At 50.0% G+C, this 19,248-nt stretch overlaps 1 protein-coding gene across 3 annotated transcripts; it reads right to left on the bottom strand.

Annotated features, from left to right (window-relative positions):
• Nucleotides 1-1,638: 1,638 nt before the first annotated feature.
• Nucleotides 1,639-16,551, bottom strand: TOP1MT (DNA topoisomerase I mitochondrial). Of its 3 annotated transcripts, none has more exons than XM_010307302.2 (14): nt 16,283-16,551; nt 14,981-15,096; nt 12,744-12,865; nt 11,860-11,982; nt 11,151-11,338; nt 10,299-10,443; nt 9,323-9,466; nt 8,603-8,788; nt 7,901-7,969; nt 6,725-6,839; nt 5,370-5,497; nt 4,567-4,661; nt 3,465-3,614; nt 1,639-3,043 (listed from the first exon to the last, which is right to left on the bottom strand). In XM_010307302.2, exons 1-14 carry the CDS (start codon nt 16,378-16,380, stop codon nt 2,941-2,943), a joined length of 1,782 nt encoding a protein of 593 aa, XP_010305604.1. In that variant the 5' UTR covers nt 16,381-16,551; the 3' UTR covers nt 1,639-2,940. The 3 variants fall into 3 exon arrangements, with proteins under 3 accessions (XP_010305604.1, XP_075599298.1, XP_075599299.1); XM_075743183.1 differs by lacking the exon at nt 16,283-16,551 and adding an exon at nt 15,785-15,996; XM_075743184.1 differs by lacking the exons at nt 14,981-15,096; nt 16,283-16,551 and adding an exon at nt 13,554-13,829.
• Nucleotides 16,552-19,248: the final 2,697 nt, after the last annotated feature.

Raw genomic sequence — 19,248 nt, 5'->3', positions numbered from 1 at the left:
CCACCTTGCTTTTGCTTCATACCTCCCATGCACTTAGGCATCCAACCTTGATTTCACTGACCTTTTTTTGACAGAAGTGGTCAAGCCCCATAGAACTGGCTCATAAGGCAATACAATTCAGGGTAACACCCTTTGAGGAAGAGATCCTTCATTTAAGCTCCCTCAGAATAGCTAATAATTGCTGTTTAGCTGACACTAGCAGATCTTTGCAGCCCTGACTTCCAGAGCATCTGAGCATGGCCAAGTAGCCATACAATATTAAAGCCCATCTGCCAGCCTGGCCCTCCTTGTTTGCTGCAACACAAGAGGCAAACAGAAAGCCTCCAGTTTCATTAGCTGAGCTCTCACTGGAGTTGAACCACCTCAATTTTGCTCTAAGCATGGCCTTTTGGAGAAAAGCAGGATGCTTTGATAGAGACAGGAGAGCTGTTGAGGAAAGCAGTGCTCTGTAAGTGTGAAATGGTGCCAGCACCCACTTGGTGGATCCACCACCCTGGCAAAAAACAGGGTGAGAATGGACAGGACCATATGGGACAGCAATTACCCACCCTTTCTGCCCTATTAACTCAGCAGGGGACCACAGCACTGATGGGAACCTGCTGGAGGAGAAGCCAAGGACCAAGTGACTCATTTGACTCCAAAGCTGCAGTAGGATTTCCTTTCTGGGGTGATTTTTCCCCACTGCTCCCCCAGAAGCTGTTCATACTGCTGCAGCTACTCTTACTAATGCAGATCCTTTCTCACATGGTGCTTGAGACACTTTTTCCTCTAGGAAATACTTAAAAAAAAAAAAAGGACTTATTGGTCCAATGGAAACACCAACAGTGTTCACCTAATTGCATCTTGCTCTTTTTTTCTACTACTGGAAAACAGCAGCACCATTTCACTAGGGGCTTGGCTAGAATTACTCCCTTATTTGGGATGGAACAGACTTTCCACCACAGTTAGTGGAGAATATTCACTTTAACCTTTTTTGAAAGCCAGAAAGCATTTAGCAGGGTGTGCAGAAAGACATGTCCATCCATTGGGACCAAACTGGTTAGCTCTGTTTCAGAGGTACAGATCCAACACAGGGGTCAAGGCATGCTTGGCAGCTCCTGCCTGTTGCTTGTGCAGCTGAGCTGATAACTGGTCTACCTTTGCCAAAAAAATAAATCTTGCCACCATTCAGATTCATTTAGATCCCTGTTTAAGGGGGCAGTTGCCTCATTAAAACCAACATGAGCTCCTGGGGCTTGGAGAGAGCATCCAGTTAGAGTTTTATAAGCTGTCACCTCTCAGCCAAGTGGTGGAGCACACCCCATTGCAGATACAGGATAAAACAGCATTGGCTTCACCCATGCATTTCCCCTCCTCATGTTTGTCACGGCTCTGATAACATGCAGCAATTCAATTTTGGTGGCTCAGTTTTACATATGGACACTTAGGGACCATGTAAAAATGTTTTTTTGAAGTCTGCAGGCAGGCTCTTTGCTTGAAGGCAAAGGATTTCCTACCAAGCCTAATCCCCTGCAGACAACTGAGCATACACAGACCCCATTACAGAGACAGAGCCCTGGCTCAGAGCTCTGCACATCAGCTCACAGCAGAACTGCATCTTGGATGAGTTGCAAAAAACCTCCAGTCACCGATACTCAGAAAAAAATCACTTTCAGTTTTAATGAAATGCATTTGAAGTACCTGACTTCCAACCAAAATAGGAATAGTTTAAACACAAGAACAAGTGGCTGTAAATGAACACATGGGAAGCACCAAGAGCTTTGGAATACAGCAACCTGAACATCAGCCCTGAGATGCCAGAAGGCTTTGCTGCCAATGCAACAGCTTGCTTACACCTGAGATTTGCTGGCACATAGGCTAACTGTTGCCAGGTACATGCTGATATCACTTTTTTTTTTTCCTCTGAAAAGCAGCCAATTAGGCTGCAAGCACCAGCAGCGTATGTTATCGGTCCCTGCCTGCTCCATGCAGCAGGAGCAGACTGGGGAGGATGCAACCTGATGACAAAGCTGGTATCCCAACACAGACACAGCTCCAGCAGGATTGGTACCACTCCCCAGCACGCTCACACCCCACTGGAGCCCGGTCCAGCCCAGCATCATCCTTTCCTATTGCTAAATCTGTAGCTGGGTAGTTTAGTTTCTGCTACCGATACGGCGAGCCAAGCCAGAGCCAACTGAAGGAAATAGGGGAAAGAAAATACGGCCCCGAATGAGATGTCCTCTCCCAGACCAACCTTTGAACACAGAGGGGTGATTAAAGTACACCTTACTCATGCCAAGGTGATTTTCAGCCCTCCAATGTGAGGCCAGCACCTTCCCCTCCCCCTCCTTTTCCTGCTGTGACATTCGCTCCCTCCCACAACATTTTTTCATTGTGTTTGTGCAATTGCATAATTTTCTCCTCTCCTGGAGGCAAAAGGGCACAAAATACCCTCACGTGTAAAACCCTGAGATCTTTCCCTTCCTCTCAGTGCACCCCTGACCCAAGCCCAGGTCTCATACTGCAGCTGCCTATTTCAGCGCTGTCATTGCCTTGTGTTTCCCCATCAAGCCAATTCAGAAAGTCTGAAAAGGGCATCACAGCTCCACTACATCAAGGAGGTAGGATTAGATCTAATCTTGTTTATCAGCACAATTAAGGCTCTCATTCAATCTTCTTCCCAGACTCCGGAGGAAGAAAGAAAAGATCCAAAGCACTCGGCAACTCTGAAGAGGAATTAAAAGTTCACAGAGTCACTGCAGTCAGGATTGGTGTCACAACTAGCAATACCTGTTTCAGCTAGAAACCCAGTGTTGTGTATACTAAAAAGGCACAAAATACCCGTATCGAACTTGTTCATTAGATAACTCCCCAGCCCCACCCCTCCAACAGCATGTAAAAAAAAAAGCCTTCCAACAGCACCAAACGAGCACCACTTAACACAAAAGGCACTTTTTCTCAGAATTCAAAGTCCTCATCGGTCATGTCGATTGCCCAGGCAAATTTCTCCCTCTGCGTCTTGTTGTAGATCTTCTCGATGGGCACGCCGAACTTCTTGCACCTGTACAGACCACAGGACAGCCGTGGGGATGTTGCTAGCCATCCCGCTCTGCTCCCACCACAGTGGTCCTCTCCACTCAGGGTGCAGCATCTTTCACTCTTACAAACTCCTTAGCCCCAAGCTCCTTAAGAAATTAATTTTGCATGTCTTTATAAGCAGTGGCACAAAATGCCCCCTTCTTGCTCTAAACCCACAAGGAACATCCTGTAAACTGTTATTTGCAGCAAAGGAACCCTTAGCTTTGGATTTTGCTGACCTCCCCCAACACCTCCAGGGGCTGGGCAGTTTTCTCTGGGTTGAAACAAAATTTATTCCTTTCCCCAAAAGGCTCAGGTATGCGTTTATCCCCCTCCCCAGAAAGTACTAGGTGATCTTCATGTGTCTAAAGGGAGATCTGCCCCATAGCATGCCCAAGACTTACCAAGCTATGCTAATCCTGGGGTCCAGGTAATTCAGCTTGGACGTGCCCAGAGCTATCTGCTTGTTCTCCTCCTTATCCATGGCCTGGACGTTCAACTTGGCCAGTTGCTCTTCCAGGCGCTTCAACAGCTTCTTTTTCTTCTCCACATTGCTGAGGGCAGAGGAAGAGCAACCCAGACAGCACGTTAAAGGGGAAAAGATGCAACAGAGGTGAAATGCAGAGCAGTTCTGGTGTGCTGCTGCCTGGGAGCAGGATGGGAAGCCAGCAAGCTTCAGCTCAGAGCAGCCTCTACACTCACCATAAGTCCTATAAAAGACTTGAGCCTAGAAATACTCCAGAATGGCACAGTGGAAGATGCCATTCAGCACAAACCCACTTCTCAAGGACATTGACCTCATAAGACACTTCTTAAAATAGAATTACTGTTACCAAAGTGGGGCAAGCACAGAAGCCAGCACCCAAAGACCACCTCCTCAAATCCAGGCTCCATGAGCAACGACCATCCAACAACCCACTCTGCATCTCAGCAACACAAGGCATGGGCAGAAAACAAGAAACCCCAGAGTAAAACATGAAATACAAGCCTCATTTCTCTCCTCAAGCCTTCTCCCGTCTCTGGGCAGGAAGTTGTATCTGGGCTCTGGGAGGGGGCACAAATTTGGACAGACCTCACATAATGACTACTGCAGAGATCAGACAGGACACAATCCCCCGCTCAAGCATCCCACAAGAAAACCAAGCATCAGGGCTGGTCTGCGCATCCCCAGCTTCAACCCCAAGCCAGGCATCCTTCGCACCATGGCATTTGTAGGATAACTCCAAGCCAACAGTTTGGATTGAAGTCCAAGTATGCAGAGACATGTGCCCTATCACAAAGAAATACTCCTGAAGGAGCTCTTTGCAATCCTACTGTTGCATGAAACCTTTCACAAGGCCTCCACCCATCTGCCAGGCTGCCACGGGACAGGAGGCACCTGGTACCCAATGTGGGCATTTCAGTTCTGATGAGATGCACGTAGGACATTGGACTGCACCATCCCCATCCATAGACCCTTTTGCAGAGGGATGTCTGCGCAAAGAGGATGGTAAGGAAGCCACTCACGCTTCTGCTTTGGCATCTTTTGTCTCTTCAAACTCATCTTCAGCTTTTTTCAGCTCTTGCTGGGCTTCCTCCACCTGTTGCTTCTTGGCATCGATCTAGTGAAGGTAAATACAAAGTCAGCCCATGCTCCTCTCCTCACTGGAGGTCTCATCTGCCTCCTTTCCCTTTCCTTTGCCACACTGCTCCTCAATTTCTCACCAGCCCTATTCCAGCTCCTGCTGGAGCTCAAGCTTTTCTTAGTATCTTGCAAAAGGTCCTCACAGCACTGATGCAAGAAACATTTGCAGCTCTTATCTGTTCTTCTTGTGCAACTGCCTGAGACTGACTGGCTCACGACAGTGCTGGAGCCCTCTGCAAAGTCCCAAGCTCACCAGCAGAGTGTGAGCAAAGGCTGAGGACAGTTAAAAGTAGTAATTCGAGGTATTTCCATAGCAGACCCATGAAATTTCAGCTGGCCCTCCTGCAAACAGCCAGCTGAGAAAACCAATTTCCCTAGTCCTGAGCCACCTGCATCCAAGCTGTGCCATCACAAGAGGCACCCAGCTTAGTCTGAAGATACCAAGTGATTAAAAAAAAAACCCCCAAAAAATCAAACTCTGTGCCAAGTGTGCTTCATCCAGCATTTCAGCTTACCCCATCCATCTCCACCCCTGGGTTTCTGATGTCTCTGCACTGATCCTGGTTCATTCCCTGCCACATCTGATCAACATGATCTCTTCAGGTATCAGGTTATTCACCCTCCCTCTACCCCAAAAACAAAAACCAGCAGCAAGATCAGGTCTGGGCACTCTGGTCTGTTTCACCTTAGTCTGGAGGTTTTGCATTGACTTCTCAAAGGTTTTCGGTGTAGACCTCTGATGGTTGCACAGGATGGCCACAGCTCGGTTAGCTCGGTTGTAGGAGAGTAGCTTTCCCGCAACATTGTCTTCAGCTGGAAATAAACAGAAGCATTACTATATCTCCTTTCTAGGAGCTGGAGAAGGCAAGAAACAGACCAAAACCACAACAATTTGTTTGCCTTTCCCATCATTTCTAAAGGGAAGAGCAATGCCTGTTGTCAAACTTGAAAGACACTTAAGCATCACCGAATCTGATACTGGGCCTTATAACTCATTTATCCAAGGCAGGCAAAAATAATCATAGAATGATTTGGGTTGGAAGGGACCTCAAAGCCCATCTAGTTCCAACCCCCCTGCCATGGGCAGGGATACCCTCCACTAGCCCAGGTTGCCCAAAGCCCCATCCAGCCTGGCCTTGAACACTTCCAGGGAACCAGGGGCAGCCACAGCTTCCCTGGGCACCCTCTGCCAGGGCCTCACCACCCTCACAGGGAAGATTTTTTTCCTAATATCTAATCTCAATCTCCCCTCCTTCAGCTTCAGGCCATTCCCCTTGGCCTGTCACTCCCTGCCCTTGGCACCAGCCCCTCTCCAGCTTTCCTGGAGCCCCTGCAGGGACTGGAAGGGGCTCGAAGGTCTCCCCGCAGCCTTCTCTTCTCCAGGCTGAACCACCCCAACTCTCTCAGCCTGTCCTCACAGGAGAGGCGCTCCAGCCTTCAGATCATCTCCGTGGCCTCCTCTGGACTCGCTCCAACAGCTCCATGTCCTTCTTGCGCTGGGGACCCCAGAGCTGGATGCAGCACTGCAGGGGGGTCTCACCAGAGGGGAGCAGAGGGGCAGAATCCCCTCCCTTGACCTGCTGGTCACGCTGCTGGGGATGCAGCCCAGGACATGGTTGGCTTTCTGGGCTGCAAGCACTCATTGCTGGCTCATGTTGAGCTTCTCATCAACCAACACTCCCAAGTCCTTCTCAGGGCTTCTCTCAACCCATTCTCCACCCACTCTGTAGTTGTGCTTGAGATTGCCCCGACCCATGTGCAGGTTGCGTAATGCAACCAACTAGCAATACAAGGAAAGGGGTGGGGGAATACTCCCATCTTGTCTATCAGTTAGACTGTCCCCAAGCAGGTAACAATTTGGCATGGTTCCCAACCTGCTGCACATCCCCCTGTGTTACATACCACCCTACAACATGGTGCATGACCTGCCAAGGAGGGGCAGGCAGTTCTAGGGACCCCAAGGCAATGGATGGACGCCGCTGAGCCCGCTGCCCTCCCACAATGCAGCTGGTGACACCACCAACACTGTTAGTAACTCACAGTTAGTGAGTGCCTTGAGCTGCTCCTGCAGGGTGATGGAGGCATTGTAGGTCCTGAACACTTTGGCACTCAAACCATCCATCAGACTCTGGAGGTGTCTGTTCAAGATGGATGTCTGGACGAAGGAAGATAGGACGAAGTGGGAGGGGAAGGAAAAAAGAACAAGCAGAAGCTAGGGTAAGAAAGCACTTGATTTTTAGGCAATCATCTTCTGCCTAAACAATCAAATTAGGTATTAAGTCTCCTGTGGCCTTCAGATCTACTTGTTGGATCAGGTTCTCATTCACCAAGAACTGGCACAAATTCCACCTAAACCCACAAAGAATTTCTCTAGAACTCAACAATTTCTGCCCATCTATGTCCAAGAGGACACATCCCACCTCCTGTATCACACCTGATATCTGTTCTACAGAGCACATGGGGCTGCGGTTGGACTGGAAGCAGAAGATGCTAAAAGGAATCATCTAGGGTTTAGAAGAAGCCTTACTTGTATCAAGAAAGCCTGTCACATGTAAATCCTATATAACCAGAGAAGAGCAGCCTCTTTAGAGGAAGGATGCACAAGTGTCTTTGTAGAGGAGGAGGAGCACGGGTGGCAGCACCCTATGTCCCATACTGGATATAGGAGGGAGGAGGTTTTTGCAGAGAAAAAGCTCAGGAGGGAAGGGTGCTGCACATCCCTCCAGCACCTCTGTGCTCCATCAGCCTCGCACACTTCTGCTGAGCCCCGAGGAGGTACAAAAGCATCAAGCAGCTGAGGTTTGACACCTCCAGCAATGTCTGGAGCAACATGGGTGTCAGCAGTCCTTTCCAGGCTAAAAAAAGCCCAAGCATGTAAGTTAGGGGGGAGAAGGAGCAGAAAGCCACCTCTTTAGCCGGGACATGGGTTATTTGTGGGTGCAGGCAGGCAGCCAACACCAAACCTGCATTCAGGGAAGCAGAGATGCTACAAGTGCAGAAAGAGGATGAGGAAAAAATATCACACCATCCCAACAGGGTGTTCAAACAGTTACAGTGGTGTCTCTGGAGAGGAGAGAGTTAAAACCAGGGTGAGGGATGACACTGATGTAGCACCACAGCCTTGGTGTTTTCAGGCTGGACAGGGGTGTCATGGGTTTGCTTCTACTCCCTCTGGGCCATCTGTGCCATTTAAAGAACATAGAGATGACAACTCACATTGAGCCTGTCAAAGAGGTCATCTCCTGGGTCCTTGTTCTTCATGAACAGCTCCAGGTTCTTGAACACCTAAAGAGAAGGAAAAGATGGCCCCAGCCACAAACAAGGAGCAAATCAGTCCCAAATATCTCCCTCATCTCCACCTGCCTCCTCATCCAGATATACTCAATTCAGACTCGTGTAGCACACATCCCACACCATCAACAACCTTCTCAACTTCAAGTGCTGCCACTGGGACACTCAAAGGCACTGGTGCCACAGGCTGTTCCCCCCTCCCCCCATCTCTGCTAACCCTGGCACTTCAGTTTCCCCGCAAAAAATCAACTATCCTATGGGCAAAGCAAAAAATAAAATATCAATTAGGACAGTTCAAGTCCTAAAGCCCATTAGTCAACTGACAATACTCCAGCAAGAGCCAGGACTTCTCTTCTCTCATGGTTCATAGGCTAGAACAACCTTGAAAGCCATATCCCAAGCTTCCTCCCCTTCTCCAGGTCAGGATCAGCATGTGTGCCCTTGTCACCCAGCACCGTTGCATCTCATACACATGCTGTCGCCATGGTGTTAAAGCATAGGAAGCATCTTTGCAATGGATTTCAGATGCACATTTGGGACTGATGACCACTGAGAGAACCAAGCCACCCAGCTAATCCTGCACCAAATTGCCATGCTGGCCACTGTCTCCATTTCTGCCCCACTCACCAACTTCTCCACTGACACTTTGTTGTAGTAACGGATCGAGTCTTTCCCAAGGAAGTCAAACTCCACCACGTGCTCCTGCCCATCCAGCTTGGGGTGCAGCTTGATGTGCTCCACACGCAGGGAGCAGCAGCCAACTGTGTCTGCAGTCTCCCCTTCCTCCTTCTCATTGCCAGCTCGCAGGGCCAGCTGGAAGGAGAGAGCAAGTCATCCGTCCTGGCCCACCACAGTTCCCCTTTACAAGGTTATTAAAGTGGATGTGGACACCAAGAGGAAGAGAAAAAAAAAAAAAACCAAAGAAGAGAAAGCTTTCTCAGGCCAGTGCTTCAACTAAATGGCTGCTGGTACCCTGATGGAAACCAAGCAGTGACTGCCTCCAGTAGGAGATTATTTCCCTGCTCTAAGAAATCCTAAAGTATCCCCCCAAAATAAAGTTATCCAGCTATCCAGTGGGAACTTGGCCATCACGCAGACACACACATGCAGGTGAAATCCAGGATAGTACAGTCCCTGCACTGCCACACAACTGCATCCTCACACGAGCATCAGCAGATAGGAGGAGTCACCATCCTTCACGATCACTGCCAGACTCCTCATGTGAACAACCTTGGCTAGTACAACCAGCAGACACCAAAAGACTACAGGGTGGGGTGGATCAGGTAAGCCAAATCCCAACCTCCACGTGGATAGGGGACCTGGGGGTCAGCATGAGGCTGCAGATACCTTATCAATGAAGTAGAGAGCCACTGCTCTTTGCCGCTTCTTCATCTCCTTGGACTTCCAATCGGCTTGGTACTGAGCACGGATTTTGTGGACAACATCCTTTAAGCGACGGGCTACCTCATACTTCTGCCAGTCCTTCTCCCCCTGGAGAGGGGGACAGAGACACCTCCACCCAGTGCCCCATGTTCCTTCCACCCCTACCAGTCAAACCCTGTTCTGGGAACACCTCCAGCAACTAAATACTGCTCAAACCCCATTGTTTTCTTGAGAAAAATTCTATTAAATGGAAAAAATCAGAGAAGAAACAGCTCATCCAGGGTTTCTGTGCCTCTACTGGCTGTGCTGGACTGAGGAGCCTGTCCAAGTCCGAGCTGCTCATAGTGTCCTCCACCAGCTAGCAGCCAGCACACAGCAGGTGAGGAGCCAAGTGGTCAAACGCTGCATGGCTATGGCCGCTGCTGCTTGGACACCACCAACGTGGAATGACACAAAGCACTTGCTCAGTTGTCCCCAACTTGCACACAGTTTCCTTCTTTGCTTTGAGGACTAGAAATAGCTTTAAGTCACCTTTCCCTCCCCACAGCGTTCACTCCCTCTCTCTCCCATGGCACTACAGATGGTGATCCCAACTCCCCCTACCCTCCGTTTACTGGCATAAGCGAATTCAACCCCATAGACTCTGGTCCCTGCAGACCCTCTCAGCCCCTGCCTGGCTTTCAACAGCCTTCCCTGGACACACATGAGCACCACAGCACAGGGATGGCTCCGCCAGTAGCCATCCATCCCCTGGAATAGGCTTGATGCTTAACACTCATCTCTGTCATTTTCCCCTCACCACCCAGTGGCACACCAATTTAGTTTTCCCCATTTTTGTTGGTGCGCCACATATCTGCTTTCCCCAATCTTTCCACCTGGAAAAAAAAAGCCAGTGTCCCAAAAGGCAACAGCTCTGCCTAAACAGCTGCATCACCCCAACCTTCAGCTTGGAGCTAGGGTTCAGCATGATGTACTTCAAAGTGTTCTGGATGTTTTCTGTCCATGAGGCCAGCCAGGTAACAGTGTTGTCAAAGCGCACCTCCTTCCACTTGTGCCCTTCTGGTGGCTCAGGGATCTTGGAGTCCCTGTGGGTAAAGCAGGGTTAGAGCCCTCAAACCATGAAGAAGAAATAGGTCATTGGCTCAACTGCTTCTTCACAGTGAGCCAAGGATGGTCAACACATGGTAGCTTTACTTATAGAAAACCTACAGCCCTCCCAAAATTGCTCAACAGGATCAGGTCTTTATCATTTGGATGCTGGGGACAACAGAACTAGTTGGGCTGGTGGGGAGTGTTTTGAATCAAGGCCACAAGGTCCTCATATGGGTGGTTTAAGACCAATCCAACTCACATAACTTAAAGAACAAACACTCTTAACCCAATCACTGCTTTTCCTCCCTCCATTGAGTATCCTGATTCTTCCAACCAGTACAAGTGACTCAAAAATGAGGAGGAATGGCTCATTTGGAAGAGGAGTACAGGATAAGGAGTACAGAGTTTTTCCTTCGTCAAAGGGGTGAACAGTGTGGGCACGAGTGAGATGGGAGCTGCTGACCAGCTTCCTGGCCACTGTACATCCACAAAGAAACTAGAAGTCAGACCTAACTGCAAAGCAGACATCTGGAGGTGACCAGGAAGCAATAGAAGGCCTCCAGTGAGTTCAAGCCTGAGGGTGTGCAAAGCAGTGATTGTAGGAGATAACAGCACAGCAAAACCCCACAGCAACTCAGGGCAGAGATATGCTGTTTATCCCAGTCCCAAAAGCAGTTCAGCTCTTCCCATGGCAGCTCACTTGCTGCAGTTGATGACAACATCTTCTGGCATGATCCTCTTCTTCAGCATGCCCATTTTGGGGTGGTCACCACGTCCACGGAACAGCCCTGGTGGCTCAGTTTTGAAGTTGCCTATCTTCTCCCGGTGCCCGTCAAGGATGCAGTATCCATACTCCTCCTGGATCTTATCTGCCTCCTCCTTCAGTTTCTGAAATGAGCACCATCCCACAGGATGAAAACAAAACCCCATGACTTGTGCCTGCCCATCTCTACCCTCCTTTCCCTGGAGAAAGCAAGGCTGGAAAGCCAGAGCTCAAAAGGTGGAAGAGGTGAGCATGCGTCCAAGTCCATTCCTAACAAATGGCTTATCTCCACCCACTTTGTAAATCCTCATGGTGATGATGTCCCAACATGAGATGCTGATGGAGTAAAGCCTGTGCACCACCAGCTCCTTGGCAAGGTCCACCATCTTTTGAACAGGGCAGGAGCCCGAATCATGATCTGAAGATGACTGGTACCCTGAAAAGCCATGAAACATGCAGCCTCTGCAGATAAACTTAGCAAAGAGAGATGTGATTGTCACAGAGAGATTGAGTTGGTCCAAAGGCTAAAAAGGTCCCAGAGCAGGGCATAACACCAGGAAAGGAGACAAGCAGGAGCTGACATACCTCAAAAGCTGGTCCCAGAACAGATCAGCCAGCCCCAGATGTCATAGGAAACAGTCCTCACCTGCTTCTCCTCTTTGGAGAGTGCTTTCCGTGCCTCACTTTTGTCCACAAAGTACTTATGGATCTCCCTGAAGTCGCACTTGTCCAGGTCTTTGATTATGTTCTGCTCCTTCAAGGTCATCTCCTGAGCAAGAGATAAGAGGGGCTGGGTAAAGCCAGGAGGCAAAACCAACTCTGCACTGCTGCTGCTTATGCCTCTCCTTCACAGAAAAGGAGATGGAGACCCACATGCCAGTTCTTCAGAAAAATCAGGAGGAAGCAGCCACCCTAGCCACATCCACCCAAGAGCAGACAAAGCTGCCATGGCAGGAGGCCAGGCTATGTCTGGACACCTGAGCCTGCATTCACAGAGAAGCAAAGCACAGCCAGTTCTGGGATGGAGCAACCTCTAACCTCTGCTGCAGGAACAAGTGATCCCCAGCATGACTGCAAGCAGCTTGCAGGGACTGCAGAAGCAGCACCAAAAGGTATCTGGGGGGCACGTAAACTTGCCCTAATAGGCATCCTGCTTTTATTTGAGGACTGAGCTGTGGTGCTGTGGGACCATGAGGTTAATCCTTCAGAGGGACATATACCCCAAACCATTTGGGAAGCTGTTTGCAACACCCAGCACCTGCTTTCTTACATAGCATCACTAAAACTCAGAGGGGGAACAAATGCCAATGTGAAGCCCTCAAGGATGCTGCAGACAGCAAGCCCCAGCCCAAACCCACAAGCAGCAAGGAAATAAATCGTATAATTTAGAATCTCATAATTATAAATAAAGAACTAAGCCACAAAAAAAGCCTCTTCCCCTCCATCCCACACCACAGCCTAGGGTCTGCCTGGGGATGGTGGGTTTAATGCAGAGGACGGACAGCAAGGAAGCCCTCACAGGGAAAGTACCTTCCTCCAGTCATTGAAGAAGTTGTTCTGGAAGATCTCCTTGGTCGTGTATTCATGATCGAGCATTTTGGCATAGAAAGTGGCGATTTCCTCTGTGGCCAGGCTCAGCTTTAGGGGTTTGCCTAGGAAGGGAGAGGACCTTTAGCATCAGTTATGGGGACAGCCCAACCTCAGAGCTCCAGGCAGTTGTTTGGCTAGTCCTCACGCTCACAATGCCAAAACAGGGATAAGGGGTGAGAACAGACACCGGCAGGACACTCGGCCTTGCCTGAGGATGACTACCCAGAGCGCTTAGCACAGCAGGACATTGCTGCAGACCATCTGCAATCACCCACTTCATCTTCCTTTTCAGGAGAGGAAATTCTGATTGATGTCAAAGTCACTGAGCCACAGGGCTTTCAGCAGCCACCATGCGATGATGAGTTCTAAACTTCTAGCTCTGCAGAATAACACAGAGGTTTGTTTTCCAACTATGATCACTTCCAGGACCATGCTGGATAGCCAGGATCCCCCTTGGAGATGTTTCATCTCAAGACCTTTCCCACGCGCATGGAGCAATCATAAGAAGATCAAAGACAAGACTTGTGCAACAGATACAGACACAAGAGCCTCTCAGGGTTGTCCAGTGGATGTTGGATCATTTCTCAGAGGCACAGCCCCCATCCTCTCCTGATCTCTTTGGCTAGAGCAATCAAGTGAAGCCAAGGAACAACTTGACTCTTCCTAGGGAACCAATACTTTGAAATAGCTTTTCTAGACAAGCTGCAGGAAAAGAACCCTGCAGAGCTCCAGGGAATGGTTCAATCTTACCTGCGCCAGACACTCTGGTTTTTGGGGTTCCTGATCTCCAGCTGAACTGCAGGACATGGTGGGTCACAGCCTCACAGCAGCCCTACAACAACCTACATATGCCAGCTCAGCCACAGTCCATCCCTACTCAGGGCTGTTCCCTGGAGACAAACATTTTCATCCAGGAGTGGTGACACCTTTAGGAAATAAGCCCAGTCACCCAAGATCCCAGGCCAAAGACATCAGCCCAAATGCACACTCAGATAGGTCTTCACCAGCTCAGAGGCCACAGAGAACTCCAAACCCCATGCAAGGATTAAATACAGCTGCCAGGGTTCCTCCTCAGAGACAGAAGTCTGACAGCCACGTCAATGTCCCAGCAGTGCCCTCTGGTGACAGCATTGCCAGACCCCTTATTTCCCCAAACTGGTATTTTTTTTTTTTCCCTCGTGTAAAAAAACCCCCAGAGCATATGAAGCTCCAGTGAGGGGGGCTTAGGACGACCAAGACCCCATGGGGCTGCAGTCCCCTCCCATCTCCAGCATCTCTTGGAGAAGTCCCAAGGTCCTTCTTGCCTCCCTTCACCTGATCTATCAGAAAACTGTTCAGGGATGAAGCTGAGAGTGGGGAAGAAAAGACAGCCCGGGAGGCATGGTAGGAAATCAAGGAGGACAGCAGAGACCTGGATCCATCATGTCAATCTCAGCCCCTCACCAATGCACTGAATTGCTCTAAGGAGATGCGTGGTAGACCTGGGGTCAACACTGGGAGCCATGACCAGGAGCTCAGAGCAGCCCAGTCAAACCCTGCAATGTCTTGGAGGGCAAGTGATGCGTCAGTCACTGAGGTCATGGGACAGGCAGACTGCAGCTCTCAAAACCAAAAATCACATTTTCCCAGCTTGCAGGGAAACCATGCATGAGCCAACTTAAAGCTCAAACGCAAAAGGCATCTTAATGAGAAAAAAAATTTCTCTTTTTGTTTTTCCTCCAGTCTGTCTTCACAAGAGGTACACAAGGACTTCAGGCAACAGCATCAAGATGCATCGCTTCCCCTGGAGAAACTTAGGGTCCAGCCCCACCACTGCACATCTTGCAGCCAGGAGAGACTGTGAGCAGAGGTAGAACCACATGTGGATCTGGGACTCGCATTACAGCATCCTAAAACCAGCTGCAGGCAGCCACACAGGAACCCTCACCCTGTCCCAGGGTGTTCTGCATGGAGGGGATGCGTGAAGCACCCTACAACTGTCAAGGGCTCCTTAGCCCCCCAATGACCTCATGACTCCTACCAGTTCAAAGCCCTCCAAGCTGTAACCCATGGTTCAGGCTTTACCCAAGGGGATATTTAGGCCCTTTAATAAATTTGCAGTCTGCAATACTTCCCCCCCACCACATAAGATATCAACACTTCAGCTGGCCCCAGGTCCCCTCCCAAGGTGGACATACCATCGTAATAGAACTGCACATCATCCGGCAGCGGCTCATAGAGGGGGGCGAAGTAAGGTCCTCGGTGCTCCAGTTGTGTCCACTTTACCCCATCTTCTTTCTTTTCCTCTTCCCACCTGGAAGAGATGCACAGGGACTCATGAGAGCATCTCCACCCTAGGGTCTGGGACCTTCTCCCAAGGTCACACCAGGAAGATGCTCTGTGAGCAGCAAGGGTTGCCATAAAACCCAAGTGAAACCCTGTTGTCTCCGCTACTGCCTCAGTTTCCCCATGCTTTCAAACTAGGAAGACTGCAGCGCAACCCAGGGAAACACATCTTGAGGAAGGGGACACGCTTGATGCGGTGGACATGGAGGAATGCAGGGGGAGAGCAAAAGGATGGATGGGTCAGCCAAATCCACAGGGGCAGGCACAGACACCCCACCGCTGAGCCACAAAGGTTGTTTGGTGTGAACTGAGCAGACTTCAAGGGCTAAAACACTCCCCCCTTTCCTCCCCAGACCTCACCGCATTTTATTTTTATTTTTTTTTTAAAAGCACACAAAAAAGGCTCATGTGCTTGTTCCAGAGGAGGAGCTGACACCATCCCACGTTCACGGCTAGGAGACCACCACCCCATACTACTCATACCCATGATCTTAATGCAAATAAAATCTTAAAACACCTCTCCTCCCTGCAGAGCAATTAGGATTTTAAAGTCACCACGAACCTTAACTGAGAAACAATGATTTTAAAAAAAAACACCACACATAACCAAACTTTAAAATAAAAAAAAAAAGTAAAAAAATAATGACGACACCCACCCTGAAGACCAGAGGAATAACATTAAAAAAGATAACCTAGGTCAGGGGTGCAAGAAGCCTGCCAGAAAAGTTTGCTGATGGCAGCACATGGGACAGGGAAGAGATCTGCTCCCTCAGCTCAGCGCCTATCTGCCCATTAACCCCGGCATCTCCGGGAAAACAAGGATTGCTGGGAAAAACACAGCAAGATTTCACCCTGGGGAAGAAAAACCCCTGTGTTTTATGCTCAGCGGCGCACCGGAAGTATTTCTGACTTTTCTCCTCCCCACGGGAAGCGGAGTGGAATAAAATCAGTTGCATCAAAAGGTGCATTGTGCCAGGAAAACATAGGAGAAAAAAAAAAGATACTAAAGAAAAATCAGCACGTTACAGAAAATTTGGCTGAACATCTCAGAGACAGGCAGTCACGAGGGTGGTTCGCAGGGTGCTGCAGGGGCTCTGTCTCTCCTCCCAAACCTACACGATCCCCCACCTCAGCAGATCATCGCCTACACTCACCTGCTGCAGCCCCCCGAGCCCGGACGGAGGCAGAAGGGGTTGAACTGGGGGGGACGGATCCTACGGCCAAGGAACGAGGAGGAGAGATACCGGTACATGCCACCGACCACCCGCAGAGACAGCGAGGCTGATGGATGCCCAGGTCACCCCAAGCATCCTGCCCCACCACCCTGTTATACACCGGGGCACGGTGGTGCTGGTGCCCAAAGAATCGCCATGACCAGCCACCGCGGTGTCCAAGCAGTCCAGGTTGTGGCACTCCCCACGTGCCAGGGCAACGCAGCCTTATGGGAAATGTAGTCCCACACGTGTTTTGGGGAAAAAAAAAACCTGCTGCAAATCGAGCTGATGCTACGTACCAGCCTCTCGCCTCCATACCAGGCTCCAGCCCCCCCACCCCCTCCAAACAAGACATTACTTGGCAAAAAAGCTGCTTAGTCCCATTTTTCATGCCACCCTGTGCCCCACAAGAGCTGTCCCAAAGGTCCAGGCACCCATGGACATCCGCATCTGGAATAACACCCCAGCAGCCCCCCTGTAGCCCAGGTTTGTGACAGGGTCCAAAGCATCCAGCCCCCTAAATGCTCCTTCTCTACCCCAGATATTGGGGTGTTCTGGGAGAGAGTGACACCAAGTGGCTAAAACCACCACTCCTGCCACTTCTAAAAAAAATAATAATAAAATAGAGCATCCATCAACCTGGCTCATACACCCTTTCCCAACGCTCTGCTACCAAAAAGCTTGCCAGAATCATCCAAAAACTGCTGCAAAAGTTGTGGTGGGGGGAACTGCAGCCCCTTTATCTCCTCTACAGCTCTCTGATATGGTTCCTGCTGTCTTGGAAGCCCTTTTATTACAGGAGGTTGTGGGGATCATCTCCTTCCACCAGCTATGAGCATCTCCCTTCCCTGGCTGGGCACCAAAGCCATTTCAGGAAGAATATTATTGTACATACTGCTATAAGACTAGTAAAAACCCACTATTCTACAAGTACTATTTTGTATTCAGGACCTCCCATTTTATGTCATCCCCTTCCTCCTGCCAAGAGTGCTGACTTCAAGGCTTAAGAAAATACAGCTGAGCAGTTAAAAATAGTAATAAAAAGAATTTTCACAGTTTTACCCCAAGAAATAAAACTAAAACCCCAATCGCATCAGGGTCAGACCTGCCCACAGGCCAGAGGCACACAGGGCACTTACCATTTCCATTTGTTTTCTGCCTCTTCTTTCTTTTCTCCCTCTTTCTCCTCCTTTTTAGCCTTTTTCTTGTTCTTTTCCTCTCCTCCTTCCTTAGATTTCCTTTTCCGGGTTTTCCCCAGGGTCTCCTCTTCGTCAGTCTTCTCTTTGCTCTTCTTCCCCGTCCCTTTTGTTTCCTCCTTCAGCTTTTTCTCCTTGATTCTCCGCTTTTTCTCTTTCCCTGGCACATGTCCCTTCCCTGTCTCATCCTCCTCCACCTCCTGCCCAATCTCTGCACTCGGGGGATGAAGGATAGTGACAGACCCATTCTCATGCACCTCCTCTTCTTCCTCCTTTATTCCTTTTCCATCCTCACTTTCCTCTCTCACCCCATCTTGCTCCTCCAGTCCATCTCCCACTCCTTTCTCTCCTTCTCCATCCATCTTCTCCAGCATTTGCTCCTCTTCAGACATTTTTTCCTTCTTTATTTTCTTCTTCCCCATATTCTCCACTCCCTCTATTTTCACCTTCTTGCGCTTCTCTGCTTTCCCCTTCTCCTGCTTTTGCCTCCCATCACCCCATCCCTGGGTGCTGTTGCTCCCTTGCTTGGCTCTGCCCTGCCCCACTGCCCGATTCCTGCCCCCATCAGCACCCTCCTCCTCCTCCTCAATGCCCTCCATCACATCCCCAGGCTTTTCCTCAAATTCCTCCTTCTTGCTCCTTCCTTTTCTCAATCGCTTTCCCTGCTGCTTCCTTTGCTCTTGCTTCTTCTCTCTTTTCCTTTTCGAGTCTCGGGCATCCCCTTGCTGCTGTGGGACAGGGGGGTCCAGCTCTTTCTCCTCACTCTCCCTCATCATGGTGACCCCCACAGCCATCTCCAAAGCCCCAGGCTCTTCAGAGAGGGATGCAGCCCCTCCAGCAACACAATCACTTGGCTTTGGGACCTGTGGGAAACAGCCAGAAGGGAAAAAAAAAGATTGAAACTGGGAAAGGAGAGCGATTATCCCAAAGCCCAGGTGCATGAAGGAGGTGCTAAGGGATGGGCCCCATGCAGGACTGGGTCTGGGAGGTGACAGTCCATGTCCCCCCCGGGTTTCCTACCTCAACTCCAGCCTTGGTTGCAGAGAGCCGCCGTCCTGCCGCAGGTCCTGCTCTCCGAGGTTTGAACTGCGACCTACAGCAAGAGCACAGTCACTTCTCACTGCATCTGTGAGCAGCAGCCTCCACCTCTTACATGTAAAATTAAGAGATTGCTCCCAAACAAGCCCTTGTTTCCCTTCAAGCATGGCAGCACCACGGGTGGTGCGGCAGATGGAGATATCCCAAAGCAGCAGTGACTGGCCCCTGTAGGAAATGGCCCCAGGTTGCAGCTTATGGGACGAGGAAGGACCACGAGGTCTCCAGCCCAAATGGGGGAGGCCCCAAGGAAACATCCCCCAGAGACACTTCTACCCAGAGAGGGGGACAGGTTTGCAAGGTTTGGCAGTGCCAACAGAAAGCAGGACAGAGATGGCATCAGGCTAAGCATCATGGACACAATGGAGGAAGAGACCTTGTGATGGGACACATCTCCTGGCACTGTGGGGACAGGCTCCCGCACTCCCATCCCAAAGAGGCAGCCTGGGGGAAGGACACAGCTTCATCATTGCAACGAGCTGCTCGACCAGGAGCGTCCAGATCCATGACCTCCACCATCAGCAATATGGTGTGGGGAATGCAGGAATGTTTTCCCGGTCAGCAGAGAGGTCAGGTCAATTTGGGGTATTTCTGTGGGATTTGCAACACACCAAC

Source organism: Balearica regulorum, chromosome 2 (assembly GCF_011004875.1).
Source record: "Balearica regulorum gibbericeps isolate bBalReg1 chromosome 2, bBalReg1.pri, whole genome shotgun sequence".
Classification (NCBI taxonomy): Eukaryota; Metazoa; Chordata; class Aves; order Gruiformes; family Gruidae; genus Balearica; species Balearica regulorum.
The sequence above is the reverse complement of the archived record's forward strand: the minus strand, read 5'-3'. Positions and strand labels throughout refer to the sequence as shown.